Genomic DNA, 14,007 nt, shown 5'->3' on the forward strand with positions numbered 1-14,007 from the left:
AGCCGGGGACTTTTACAGCTTTATTATAAATCCGCTGGCTATAAGAACGGTACAACAAGCTCCCATTCGGCTTCTTATTTACCAACAGTTTTTTCAACTATGGCAAACAAGCTCGGCATATTCCCGGCCTCTGGAGGCCTTGGAGGCAGTACCCTTGGACACCTTCTTGACCAAGTCCCACCCAAGGAAGTGGTTCTCATCGCTCGCAGCCCAGAGAAACTCAGCAAAGAGAAAGCTGTTGGAGTTACTATCCGCAAGGCCGATTACGACAATATCCAGACACTAGACCAAGTGTTTGATGGAATTTCGTCTCTGAACTTGATTTCCTATGCTAGTATTCAAAATGAGTATCGATTCAAGGTTGGCTTTATCACCTCTGCTGCTACCTCGTGCCACCTCGGAGCTAACCTAGTTCTATAGGTACACAAAGCCGCGATTGATGCGGCTCGAAAGAGTGGAGTGAAGCATATATTTTACTCCTCTCTTGCGTTTGCTGGTGATGGAGATCTCGATACCAAGGCCCAAGTTATGCTTGCTCACCTTGCGACGGAGAAATATTTGGCCCAGCTACACGACCAGGACCCACAGTTCACGTACACTGTCGTTCGCCAAGGGTTGTATTCTGAGTCTTTCCCACTCTATACCGCCTTCTTCGATCTCAAATCTCCTTCGAACGAAATATGTATCCCCCACGATGGCTCGGGTCCTGGCCTTGCTTGGGCTAAGCAAGATGAGTTGGGCGAAGCAACCGCAAAACTTATTGCACAACACGCTGAAGATCCCGCGGCTTTTCCCTATTTAAACAAAACCGTCCTTCTCTCGGGCCCTCGTGCTTTGTCTCTCAATGAAACAGCAGATGTATTCAGCCGCGTGCTCAAGAAGCCAATCAAGGTCCGCCAGGTACATGTGGACGAGTATGCCAAACAGCCACAGGTCCAAACTGGTCTCACATATGGTGGTGGCGACTGGGCACCTCTCTGGGCGACTGCTTTTGATGGGATCCGCGATGGTGAATGTGCGGCAGTTACCCCAAATCTAGCTCAGGTACTTGGCCGCGAACCTGAGCAGTTTGAAACGACTATCAAGAACATGCTTTCGACTTAAGCATGGGAGTGAATGTTACCTAAAATTGAAACCTATGATCTTAGAATGGAGAGAATTTTGTTGGAACCGATATTTGTCGGAGAGGAGACCAGGGACTACTGTATAGAACTACCAAATACCCGTGCCAATTTCCCAACCAACCATATTAGGTATTGGTGCGCCCTCTTCATTCTAGCAAGAATTAGTCTTGGCACTTCAGACAATATAGAAATAGGCAAATTAGGAGAGATTGATTAAGAGGAATCAGTTAGAAATCGATTAGGAATTGATAGTTCTTAAAGCCCAAATACCTTTAAAAACTAGACTATATCAAATACTATATAGTCTAATACGTAGTAAAAATATAGGGCATTGAAACCTAGAAAATCAACGGGCCGCTATAATAGTGTGCTCTAATTTAGTTGGCTAGAGAAAAACACAACTATCATCTATTCCATATAGTGGGTTGATTGTCAGCTCTGTCTACATATCAGGGTGCTTCTCGCGCTTACCCTTGGCCGTAACAATTTTGTTACTAGGGGCGATAACACGTTATGCTTGTAAAGTATTGTTTTACACTTCATTGCTAAAGTTTTCTAAGATTTACTGTGTGGATCGACCAAGCCTGGAACTGGATATTCTAGCTGTACATTGCTAATAGAGGGGTTATTCTTCGTTTCAATATTATCCAGAGAGAGGTTGAGTGTATCCCGCTGAATAGATTCCTAATCAAAATGGCACCCCGATAGAGAAAATGTCGGCTGCGGCCTAAAATTCAGTATATATAGCTACATATATCTGCAATCTATACTATCGCTCCCCTGAATACGATCTAAAATACCTGTCGCGATTCAATCACTCAGACAGGGGCACACTTTCCACTCTTGCAGACCAGCTGACCAGAGCAGTCATTGCCGTTCTTGCAAGAAGCACCTAGAAAATTACTTAGTAACCGTGAAGAAAAATATGAGTAGAAGGATTCTTACCTTCACAGTGTCCCTCCCACTCGCAAGACTCAGTAGGGCTGGAGCCACTGGCAGTTGTGGTAGTTGAAGGAGAAGAACCGCCGCCACTTCCACCAGACAGCTTGAGGTTCTTCGCAAGAGCAGTCATGAGCTTGTCACCCATAGAGCGCAGGGTAGTGAAGTTGGTGACATAGTTCTTGGTGAGAGCACTCTTGGGGAGCACGGCGTCGTCGCCAGTGAAAAGGATGTCTGGTTGGATTAATAGCTGTTCAAAATCAAGACATGGATGCTCTAGACTTACAGGTCACATCGGCATCGCCGTGGCCGCTGTTTCCGTTCAGGTCATCGTTGGGGAAGCAGGTACGGGCCATCAACCATGAGGCCTCGCCGATAACCTGGGGGCTATCGCCATCGGAGTCTCCGTAGATGCCGTAGAACATCTTGCCATCACTAATCTCTACGTTAGAACAGGGTGCTGGCTGGGATATCAACCAAAGGGAGGCAAAACATACCAGATGACAGCACCGACATTGTTTCCAGGAAGCTCCTTGGCGTACTTGGTTCCGAATCTGTCGGGAATCACAAAGAATGGCACTTCATACGCAGCCAGAGCACCGAAGTTGGTATCGGGCAGGCCATCGGGGTTTCCCTGCACCGTTGTGTCAGCAATAACTTCTCAGACGAACAATAATAATCACCATACCTTGCACTTGTAGTCAAGACCGTCGCAGTCGACATCCATGTCGGCGACCCAAACATAAGCCGCACCCTATTATCGATTAAATCAGCATGTGAATATTCCAATTAACCGAATGGTAAGAGTATCTACCTCGCTGAACTTGGTCCAGTCGCTGTGGATGGTAACTTTTTTGGCTCCCTTATCGCCGTTGATGGGGTAGGTTGCATCCGGTACAGCAGTGCTAGCCTTCGCAGCAGCACTCTGCAAAGCAGCAACGGGGATGGAGGAGCCAGCAGCGAAGTAGCTTCCTGGGGGGCCACCATCTGGCTTGTTGAACTCGGGGCCTTTCACGGTTTGGGCGAGGCCGGAGGTGCCAAACAAGGCAAGGAGCGCAAAGGGAATTGAGCGGCTGTAAGTCATCATGATTGTTGGTAGAAGCTTTGAGGGTTGTGAAAAAGATGATTCTTGCTTTTCGAGGCCGGGCAAGTCATCCTTTATCTGTTCTTCTGATCCCTGAAGAAAAATAATTAGCGAACTAGTAAATACTACCTCCGGAAACACCGGCGCTAGTTTTCACCAAATGCTTTTTTCGACATCCTAGTTTATATTACCTTGTGAGCATCGGTTATGCAGTGGATCCTTCAGGCGATCCTTTAGTTCTGCGAAAAGTGAGACATACTAACCTAGAAGATCCAAAATACTACGTTATTCAGCCACAATACCTATACGATTAGGCCACCAGAACGACCGAGCTGGTATCCCAAGAAGGAAAATATCCCTGAATGACCAGGATGACTGCGGGGGAAGAGTTTCAGCGCTGGTGGCCCTTGCATAGCGTCACATCGGCGATGCTCTGATGTAAACGACAATCATGCAAAGCTAACCCAAATTTTCTTAGCTGCAGATACCCTAGGTACTAGCTCCAGGGTTACCGACATTAATTATCAAGGGACTACTCCAGATTTAGAAAATGGTTAGACGAACTACCTAATCGGTAAATGCTTGGAATGGGAAAATGCTTGGACGTAAAATAGACCACCACAAACCTGCACATGTATCCAGTTCGCATATTTAAGAGGAATCCACAACTTGAGAGGCAACCAACCAATGATCAATATGCTACCAATCTCACTTTGGCAGCGGGTAAAGCTTGTACTAGGCTGGCGAGTTGCACGAGGATAATCAACATGAATAGTTGGCCCAGACTGCGCAGTACTCCGTATCCGTACAGACCATATACTGACTGAGACCAATTAACTATCTAGGACGAACCAGCAGGGCGTGGTAAGGCCTGGCCCATCCATAGGTCCCGATGAAGACGTCCAGATGATGGTGGAAGATGGGAGGTGTTATTGAGCGTTATTAAACCTGGAATCATATGATAGTTGAAAGACCCATTTATGCCTACCAACGTGAGAATAATCAGCTAACGAAATGTCCATGGATCTGGTCAATCTGGTAAATTGACCGGGTCCGTCCTCCCCGTGGCCCCCCAAAAGCAATGACTAAGCAACTCTTCCACGTGACCACCGGGAAACAATCAACTCCGACCTCGAAATTGTTTTGAAGCGACAACTCGACCAAGCAACCAGAGACGCCGCCAAAGATGGCCAAGAAAGGTACGTCGAACGAGAAATCCGAGTGTTGATTTGCATGATTCACCCGCCCTTTCATGCCGCAATTGGGGATGTGAAACGAGCGATGACACCGAGAACCGGGCACCCCCGGATTCTTTTGCGGCCGATGGCTAACATCGTTTTTCCCCGACACAGCGAAGTCCCGTACCATTGCCGTTCGGCTGATCTCTATGGCCATGACGGGCTACTACCGCACGATGATCCGGCCCCGTGCGCACCGTCCTCTCAGCATGATGAAGTACGACCCTGTCGTTAAGAAGCAGGTGCTGTTCCTTGAGGCGACCAAGGGTGGAAAGAACAAATAAGCTATTCGATTTTGGATCTGAGCTCTGCTCAGTTTTTGCAATTCGGGACATCCGCCCTTCAACCGCGATGACGACTTTGATTTCGATCTCTTTTCTTCCTCCAATCGAACTCCGCCTTTTGCGTTTCTTTGCAATCGATATCCCGATACGCCAAACGATACCTCGGAATTTGTGCGGATCTAGGGGAATGCGATAAAGGTGTCAGGGAACGACCCCTGTGTGTACATTATTTTACTGGAGCCAATCGGGAAATTGTGATTTCCCCGGTTTCCCGGATCTTCTACGGTGAACCTCCTTTTGTTGGAGCATTGTGTTTGGCGTTAAGAGCAATACAGCTTTGGGTACCTCAATAAAACTAAAATAAACTTCCCACAACATTCCACTTCATCGCCTTCGCATATGCCCTGCTTGGGGGCTCCTTTCGTCCATCTGCCCATGACAACAACACATTTTTCGAAATCAATATTTGAATATCCATGGGCTTGACGCGTACCTTGCTATTGATAACGTGAATATGGAGAATTTGCTCAACATTGTCATAGTATAATAATAAAGGAGAAATGGCATTTCCCTCGGGTTGAACTGCTCAGCTGGCATCTTAACTGAAGCGCTGATCGTAGCGGTCTCCTTCTAACCATTAGCTAGCGATCAGCCACCTTGAAAAATTATCAAGTGTCTTACCTCGAGTACGGCGCTTACTCCGGCCGCGGATAGTGCTGGCTTGGCCGGCTGCATTTCCCCTGCAGCTGCCTGAAGCCAAACCCTTCGGACTCAGTCGTCGCCCCGGGCCATCGCCTGCATTTCGTGGTCTCTTCGGTGGCCTTGGGTTTGCGTTTGAAGGGTGGTCAGTCTTGTCCATTGAGCCCTGTTTAGACTTTCCCGCCAAAGCTTTGTTTCCTGGCTGCATCTCTGTAGTCGTTTCAATTGAAGTTTCTGACTGTGCCACGGACTGGCGAAGACGGCTGTAAGTCCGTTGCTGCGTTCTCTTTACTTCCTTGCTTTCGGACTCTCTTCCAGAGCTGTTGTCCGTTGCGTCTGACATTCGTCTAACTTTGCCAACCTCTGTCTGGGTGATAACACGCGTCCCCTCGAAGCTGACTACTTTACGCTTGGTGTTAGACTGTTCCTGCTTGGTAGATTTATCAACAAGCGAACTATCAATCTTTTCAAGAGCCGACTGGGATCCTCCGCCTTTGTTGTCATCGGCGCTGAGAGGTTGTATCCCGACAGCAGTGTTAGATTCCATGACATCTCGACCCATTTTTTGAGGCTCAGCTGGAACCTTTGGGTATTCTTGTGCTTTCTTGGCATCATCTAGCACCAACACTCCCGGGAGATCTGGAGTTGACATAAAGAGCATTTCGAGCTCAGCTGGATCATTGAAAAGTGACAGACTATTTTCCCGTGAAAGTCTTTCATGCAGACTTGAAAATGGAACAATGTGGCCTGGGCCAGCAGGGAATTTGGGCAAAGAGTCGACACAATCACCATGTTTCAAAGCCTTCGGGGGGCTACAAATCTGTGCTGCTAGCGGTCCATCTGTCTTCTGCATGTTGCCAACAGTCTTGAGAGCCCCCTGTGTTGATTCATTTATCTCAAAGAGATTGTCATGTTCACCCTCTCTTGGCTCTAGTGCAAGATTGCTGCCTTCAATTGCGTCCATATTCTCCGTGTCGTGAAGCTTAGTGCAAGAGGTATGGCCTGTAATGGATGGCTGGGCAAGCGAGGGCTGAATGATATCTTCCAGTTTCTGCCATGTTTGCTCGAAAGGCTCATCAGGATGCACCTCGATCACCTTCGCAATCCCTTCTCTTATGGTCGCTTGCCAGCTTTCAGCCTCCTGGGCCCGACGGAGGAGTGAAATCATTTCAGCATCAGCTTCCTCCCCGACCTTCTCCAAAGCAGATGACCGTGATTTGAGTATGGCGAGGCTTTCTTTGATCGCTGCAAGTTCTTCATTCTTCTGAGCCGTCTCCACCTCAAGCATCTCAACCCTCTTTTCTGCTTCCTGTACTGCTTTCTCTTTCAGCATCACAGACTCGGTCTTCACCTCCAGGCTCTTTTCAAGCTCGGTCGTTTTTCCTTTTGCTTGTTCAAGCTGTTCGACTAGTCTCTCCCTTTCCGCTAAGAGACCCAATTCGGAGCTCTTCAATGATTTTGTTTCGACCTCATTGGCTCTGGCCTCTGTGATATATTTCGAGCAAGAAACATTGAGTTCGGTGATTCGTTTCTGTGATTCATCCAGCTGCGCTTATTAGCAGTGCAAATCAAGAAGATCACGCTCCGCATCACTTACCACAGAAGCCTTTGCTAGTCGCTCATTCTCGGCTGCCTTTTCGGCTTCGGTCTCCATGCTGTTAGTGAACCACTGTCTCATCAAGCATGATGGGACTTACCAAAGAGCTTTGGGTAGTTACAAGCTCCACCTGAAGGTTTTTGAAGTCTCTTTCTACCTTCGCCTTTTCTGTCTCAAGGCCTTGGACTTGTTGTTCGAATTTCGCTCTCATCTCACCGTGTAATTTGATGGCTGCGGCGCCCAACTCTTCTCGGATTCTTTGTTCGAGCAATTGAAGCTCAGCCTGCAAGGCCGTCTTCTCAATTTCCAGCCGGGAATTTTGACTCTTGGACGCTTGTTCATTAGTAACACTTTCGGTTAATGCATGCTGAAGATGTTGATTCTCGGATAATTTGCTGGCAAGCTGCTTTCGAAGAGACTCAACCTCAATCGAGATTTCTTGCAGTTGAAGCTGCAGTTGCGTATTTTCAGCAAACTTATTGGAAACCTCCATTTCCAAAACAGGATTTCCTGCTGGAATTCGAGCATCGGAAAGCTTCTGGCCGAACATTTCTAACCCACGCACGAGGTCTGTTTCTGTTATTCCCACGGCCTTGATAGAAGCATCGAGACTGCCGAGCATAGGCTCAACAGTCTGAAGCTGTTGCTGCAAATTTCCGTAGCAACTCTCACTGTTAGCAAGCTGTTTGAAAATTGATGAGTGTGGACCGAAGTTGCCTTTAATCGCTTGAAGAGCTTCTTGAAGGGCTTGGAACATATTTTTACTCATTTCCGTGCTCCGGTTGACGTCACTTGCGACCTGCCCAGCCAAGGAATTGAAACTAGAGTCGTAGTGAGTCTAGAATCTATGTTGTTCTTTGTTACACTTCCACAGCACTTACCGAGATGCTGCCTCATGAACGCTGTTGGTGAAGTCTTGGACATTCATAGTCTCCGCAGAGCACTGTTCTTTCAACCCCTGAACGGAAGCGAGACAATGTTCAAGCGCCGGACGCAGTTTTGAGAGGAGATTATCCTGGGATTTGAAACAAGATGTGGTGAACAGCTCGCAGGCAGAGTCAAGTTTTTCGGCCATCTTACGCTGATCGTTTCTGACAAGGGCCAAGTATCGCGACTGGCTCTGAGACTCATTTTGGATGTAGGCTTCTAGAGTCGCGATTCGCTTTTTCTCGTTGGATAGCTGAGTCTTTATCAAATCGCCTCTTTTCTCCGAATGGTCCAAGGCTTCCCTCAAGCTTACAACCGTTGCCTCGGAATTCGAAATTCTCTCGCGTTGGTCTTGAATGGTTTCCGCACTATTCGAAACATTCAACTTGATCTCGTCCAAACAGTGTTGGATCTCGCTTCTCTCTCTATCAAGAGACACGGTGGCTTCTTTCAATCCTTTGGCTTGCTCCCAAACTACTCCATATTCACGGCCTAGTTCGTTGAGAGCACCTTTGAATGTGCCAAGTTTCTCCTTCCATTTGTCTATTTGGGCGCGTTGAGATCTTGACTCGGATGATGTTTTGGAGAGCTGTGCTTGGCATTTCTTGAGCCGGTCCTGCAGATTAAGATTCTCTTCCTTCAAGCCCATGTTCTCGCTCGTGACTTGCCGTTGGATAGCTGCAGCCGCTTGCTCGCTTTCCTCTCGCTGCCTCATTCTCGTGATGAGAAGCTCGAATAGATCATCCTCACTGAGCTGAACGCCATTCTTGCCACCAACGAGCGGTGCCTGTTGCTTAGAAGATGCTTCCTTCTCAGGAGGATGGCGTCGCTTTGAAGCCTGAAGCTGATTGTTGATAGGCTTAAGAGGTACACGAGAGCATGGGTACTCTGAAATCTCATGCCTCTCTTTGCGAGGCTGTTGTACCTGGGGCGGGTTGGGTAAGGCTGAATCAGCTTCGCCTCTCCTCTCAATATCAGAGACATGCTCTTGACTCGTGTCAACGGTCCTTTCTGCAGGGCCAATAGTCTCTCTGCGGGTATCAGCTCCAGTGGGCTCGTTCGGCCGAGGAACAATCACCGCCTTTTCTTGCCCGAAACCCGGTTCCACTAGATCTCCAGGTGTAGGCCGACTACCGCTGTCTTTGTTGGGTTCAGCTGCTGTCGATAGCCGGCTTGGAGGCCGCGAAACCAAAGATTGTCTCACGGGGATTGGTGGTTTGGGGATTCCTTCCTTCCCAAAGTCGCGAGAATTGAGTGGGCTGGACTCAAGATAACACGTTAGTCCGTTGTGAACGGCAGTGTTCATCTGCAGGGTCAGCCTGGGTCATCTACATACGTGTCTGACCTGGTCAGTTGATAATTGCGACCTGCATCCTCTCCCATTGGTTCTCTTGAAGATTGGGCATTATCGATTGCAGGAAGGGGGATGGTAGGTTGCTTGGTCAGGTTTCGAGAGTACGAGGGCTTGTGTGAGGCGGGCTTGCTGAAGGAGAAGTCTATAACATCAATGCCAGAACTCTCTGGGCGCTGCAGCAGCGGCCGGGGGTTTTCAGAGCTCTCCATATTGAATGACTAGGAGTGATGGAGGAGGTGAAAAGGATAAAGAAATGGCCAGATCTAACGAGAAACACCATCGACATTGAGGAAGCCAGAGGGAAGGAGCTACCCCGTGACTGAGCCACCATCTCTACACCTACATCCTCATGAAATGGCAAGGAGCACTATTTTAGCTAGTTGCTTGGTATAGTTGAAGGATGAAGAGAAGGATCGACTCCATTTTACTAAATAGGAGTGAATTTTCCGGTTAAATATTTATCAGACAAGCTATCCTTGTTCAAATTGGAAATGTACACTTCTACTCCGTACTTCTCTAGGGCTTAGTGCTGCATGAATACGAGCATTAATCTGGGAGTGTCCACGTGAACTCTCCCGAGGACATCCTGATTATGGCTTATTATTATAAAGAATATATTATTCTAATCCCCTCTTGTTTTGTGCCTGTCTCGTGGAGAGCTGCAAAACAGACTTAAAAATGAGATATGTCAATATGTCAATACTAAAAAGCCACGTAAATATGTAATTGTCATGAACTGATTCGATACATAATGTTTATTAATCACAAATCCATGCATATAATAATCTAAATAGCATAAACAGCCCCATCCTAGGTCCAAATTAATCGAAATAGCAGGCCCCAAGCGCGTGTTGATCCCTTTGTATGTTTTACCCAACGCCTACAACATAGTTGACAAGGATCCACCATTCTATTTTATAAGCTTACCGTGGGCGCTCTCTACGGGTTCTAGTTCCTGGGCTCCCATTTGACAAGGGATTTAGAACCTTAACACCAGCTGACTGCGCCCACATGTCAAGTTTGACCCATAGCACCCAAACTAGTAGAGTTAATGTGTTTGACAAACATATCCGTATGGGTACTCCGTACGTGTTCAGCATATATGCGCCATAGTGGAGTGAATGCGAAACAAAAGACCCGCCTAGAATTGATGCAACTGCAGGCGACTCAAAGTCCTTACATGTGAGGGATCAAAATCGAATATCGAATATTCTTTAGGCATTCCAGGGCCCTTCTATACAGTTCCCGAGACAACTATGCATTGCGGCCTAGGGGCCCAGGGCGGTCTGTAACGTGGCAGCCACGAGAATTCGGGAGAAATAGGGCATATCTCACACGTGTGGCAAACTATGATCAGTCGATTGCATACTTTGGGGTTATCTCCTGGTTCCTTGGGCATATTCCAAATTGTAATTTCTAGTGGGAATGAGGGAACCTGAAAAGCGAGATCAATTTTCAAGTAGCACAGAGTCTCACAAAGAGAAGGTAGGGCCGTAGGGCACACTGAATGCCTAGTGATCTACATCGGACCATATGATATAGCACTTAATCGCATAGAAATTACCAATTCTCCCGATAATTCCCCAAAGAACCCTGTTTCAAATTGAATTTTGATCGCCGGGATGTTCGCCTAGGATTAGTATAATGGACAAGTCACTGAATTGAAAAAGTCTGTGCATTCTGTTAGCGGGTATCATAGCCTCCGCTCACTCTAAGCGGGTCGAACTAGGTCAGTGGCCAGTATTACGCCGTATATGCTCTTTCTCTCTCTCCACCTAAAACTCATTTTTGAGAGCCCGATGTTCGGAATGCGTGGGGGTAATATGGATGTCGTTATTGTTCAGCATTATGCATTCTCTATGCTTATCATCGATGTAAGAGATATAGATAACCGGGGAATATCAATATCTTTCACAAACCAACTAGTCTTGAAGGGTAGTAACACAGTGCAGATCACACGGCATCCAAGACCAGAACAAGCATAGGAAGCGGACCTAAAAAGCCCATTTCTTTCAATTCTCCCCCCTTTGCCCCCATTTTTTTGCGCGTCACGCGTGATTGGCCCAACTTACTGCCACTTCTTCCAGACCGCTCACCCGCTTCATCCCCTTTCTTTCACCTTTGCTTCAACTTGACCAAAGTGGACAGGAATATCTTGGTATTGCCGTGTCATTTGACATATTTATTTCAACGATTTTCTACCGCTCTCCCACTGGTTTTTTTTCGCGGTGGTTCTTTATCCAAGTGTGTTTCGCGACTTAAGCTCCCGGGCCCTCACCTTTTCTCGATATACATATCCTGCAGGCTTGGAACCCTAGGACCTTCTTTATTTTCCTTGGAAGAGTTCTGGTGGCCTTCTTATTTCATCTAGTCTCGTTTGTTTTCTCCAAAAAAATTTACATCTAGACCTCCATTCGATCATCTTCGACTCTTGAAACATTCGACCCCCCCGCTCGGCGATTCTACGTTCGGAATTCAGTCACCTCTCATGGAAATTGCGATCTAAGCTCGATATTCGCCGAAAATCCGTCTCTATCCACTCGTGGTTTACCCGACTACCGTTGCCGTGATCACCATTCAATCGGAGGATTTTGGGGACAAGTGTGATGTTGCTAGCAGGATACTAGTCAACCCTTTAATTATTTCGACCATCGGTCTATCCTCACAATATGGGAAACACTCAAGGGAAACCGGTGTCGTGCAACGATGCAGGTAGGTTTACTGGACTCCAATCGGGGACGTCTGCGGGACTACCTAAGTTACCCATTTTGAATAATCTGCTGATCGCTTTTTATCTACTAGTCAACCTCAATCATTTCCGGCTCCTGCGTGTCGTTGGAAAGGGCGCATTTGGAAAAGTACGAATCGTCGAAAGAAAGGACACGGGCCTTACATTTGCCCTAAAATATATTCGCAAAGAGGAAGGTTCGTTGGAAGCTCCAAAGCCGTCAAGCGGAGAGCGCTATAGCTGACACTCGTTTCAGTGGTCCGTTCGGAAAGCGTACGGAATATAATTCGCGAGCGGAGAATGCTCGAGCACTTGAACCATCCGTTCCTATGCAATTTACGATACAGTTTCCAGGATATGGAGTACATGTGAGTATTCCAGAATCGACTTTCGTCACCCCTCGCTGACCCAATTAAAGCTATATTGTGGTTGATTTAATGAACGGCGGCGATCTTCGATTCCATATCTCTCGAAAATGTTTCACAGAGGATGCAGTGCGGTTTTGGATGGCAGAATTAGGGTGTGCTCTGAGGTATATCCATTCGCAGGGTATCATTCATCGAGACTTAAAACCCGACAATGTCCTATTGGATTCCGATGGACATGTCCACTTGGCTGATTTTGTAAGTTATATCGACATGGATCGATCGCATTTGCGTGAGCTTCAGCTAACATGAGCCTCTCAGAACGTCGCATCCGATTACCGACCTGGGAAGCCTCTTACAAGCAAGTCAGGAACACTAGCCTATCTTGCCCCGGAGGTCTACGAAGGAACTGGTTATACCTTTGAAGTCGATTGGTGGTCATTAGGTGTCACTTTTTACGAGTGCATCTACAATAAGGTATGGAATATGTGTTTCCCGTGTTCTCCTCCCAGCTAATTTTGAATGCAGCGACCGTTCGAAGGGCGAAGTCAAGAAACCCTGAGTGAAAACATCAAAAGGGCGCAGCCGAAATACTACGTCACCAATCCCGCCGTATCAGTGGCTTGCTTGCGGGCATTGGGATCATTGATACAAAAAGATCGGAGTCAACGAATTGGCGCCATCGGATTTGAGACCTACACCTCACACATGTTCTTCGCCGAAATCGACTTTGATGCCCTGGAGCGCAAACAGATCCCGCCAGTATTCCGCCCATCAAGCGACAAAACCAACTTCGATGCGACTTATGATCTAGAGGAGCTGCTTCTCGAAGAAGCGCCATTAGAGGCCAGAGCGCGCAGGCAAAAACCGCGCGCCGAACTAAGGGACGATGCCACCGCGAAAGAGATTCGGGATGATGAACTTCACCGTCTCATTGAAACAATGTTTGAACCGTTTGACTACACCTTGACTAGCTACCAAGGCAATGCCGCGGAAGCTATTGCCGCCGTAACGTGGGTTTCTCTCCCAATCAAGATCATTGCCCCGTTGTGCTAACCTTGTCTTTCAGAAACCCCGAGGAGTGCCTTCCAATGGCGACAACAACCCAAGGGAACACCACAACCCCCGCAAACCCAACTGTACATGCCCGCCAATTCTCACACCCCGACCAGTCCAAAAATACATCTCCCATCCAAGCCGACGGCTCTCACTATCGTGCTCCACAAAGTGACAGCATGACCACAGTCAGCGAGACACTCGATCCCAATGACCCCGCGGCTGGTCAGCCCCCTCCTTCCCCCTCAAGCCGCGTGTCGCCTTCACCGCCGCCTGCTCCGTCCTTCCACCGACCCTTACCCCCCAACAATCGACACCGCGGTGCCACTCGGCAAATGAGTAAAAGTGGCGGCGTGCAAATGGTCCTAAATGAAGCTGGTAGCTGGAGTGAGCTGGCCCATAACTCCACCCCTGCCGATGGAATGGATGGCGATGATAAGGGCAAACAAGCCAACGGCATGCTATCATTCTTCAGTCGAAAGAAGGGCCGCGACCGCAGCCCCAAGCCAACTGAGCCAGGCGTTCTGGGCAAAGAGGGAGCCAGGCAAATCATTAGCTAATAGCTAATGATAGGCTCACCTTTTGGTGAAAACTTATTGGCGCTCATGTGGG

At 47.8% G+C, this 14,007-nt stretch overlaps 5 protein-coding genes across 5 annotated transcripts; 3 read left to right on the forward strand and 2 right to left on the reverse strand.

Annotated features, from left to right (window-relative positions):
- Nucleotides 1–99: 99 nt before the first annotated feature.
- On the forward strand, nucleotides 100–1,104 carry N7487_001430 (uncharacterized protein; the record flags this gene model as incomplete). Its single annotated transcript, XM_056869178.1, has 2 exons — nucleotides 100–360; nucleotides 421–1,104. 2 exons carry the CDS (start codon nucleotides 100–102, stop codon nucleotides 1,102–1,104), a joined length of 945 nt encoding a protein of 314 aa, XP_056733962.1.
- An 838-nt stretch (nucleotides 1,105–1,942) lies between these two features.
- Nucleotides 1,943–3,150, reverse strand: N7487_001431 (glycoside hydrolase family 75 protein; the record flags this gene model as incomplete). The annotated part of the gene is made up of 6 exons (XM_056869179.1): nucleotides 1,943–2,016; nucleotides 2,070–2,297; nucleotides 2,350–2,498; nucleotides 2,561–2,697; nucleotides 2,752–2,817; nucleotides 2,878–3,150. The coding sequence occupies 6 exons, from the start codon at nucleotides 3,148–3,150 to the stop codon at nucleotides 1,943–1,945; spliced, it is 927 nt and encodes a 308-aa protein (XP_056733963.1).
- Nucleotides 3,151–4,300: 1,150 nt separating this feature from the next.
- On the forward strand, nucleotides 4,301–4,697 carry N7487_001432 (mitochondrial 54S ribosomal protein bL33m). Its single transcript, XM_056869180.1, has 2 exons — nucleotides 4,301–4,346; nucleotides 4,440–4,697. Exons 1-2 carry the CDS (start codon nucleotides 4,334–4,336, stop codon nucleotides 4,667–4,669), a joined length of 243 nt encoding a protein of 80 aa, XP_056733964.1. The 5' UTR covers nucleotides 4,301–4,333; the 3' UTR covers nucleotides 4,670–4,697.
- Nucleotides 4,698–5,306: 609 nt separating this feature from the next.
- On the reverse strand, nucleotides 5,307–9,455 carry N7487_001433 (uncharacterized protein; the record flags this gene model as incomplete). Its single annotated transcript, XM_056869181.1, has 5 exons — nucleotides 5,307–6,914; nucleotides 6,966–7,016; nucleotides 7,066–7,786; nucleotides 7,847–9,151; nucleotides 9,229–9,455. 5 exons carry the CDS (start codon nucleotides 9,453–9,455, stop codon nucleotides 5,307–5,309), a joined length of 3,912 nt encoding a protein of 1,303 aa, XP_056733965.1.
- A 2,410-nt stretch (nucleotides 9,456–11,865) lies between these two features.
- On the forward strand, nucleotides 11,866–13,955 carry N7487_001434 (uncharacterized protein; the record flags this gene model as incomplete). Its single annotated transcript, XM_056869182.1, has 7 exons — nucleotides 11,866–11,958; nucleotides 12,049–12,171; nucleotides 12,231–12,342; nucleotides 12,393–12,597; nucleotides 12,661–12,816; nucleotides 12,868–13,352; nucleotides 13,409–13,955. The coding sequence occupies exons 1-7, from the start codon at nucleotides 11,916–11,918 to the stop codon at nucleotides 13,953–13,955; spliced, it is 1,671 nt and encodes a 556-aa protein (XP_056733966.1). The 5' UTR covers nucleotides 11,866–11,915.
- Nucleotides 13,956–14,007: the final 52 nt, after the last annotated feature.

The sequence above is a fragment of the Penicillium crustosum genome (assembly GCF_028827405.1).
Source record: "Penicillium crustosum strain IBT 35664 chromosome Unknown utg000001l_segment0_segment0, whole genome shotgun sequence".
NCBI lineage: Eukaryota > Fungi > Ascomycota > Eurotiomycetes > Eurotiales > Aspergillaceae > Penicillium > Penicillium crustosum.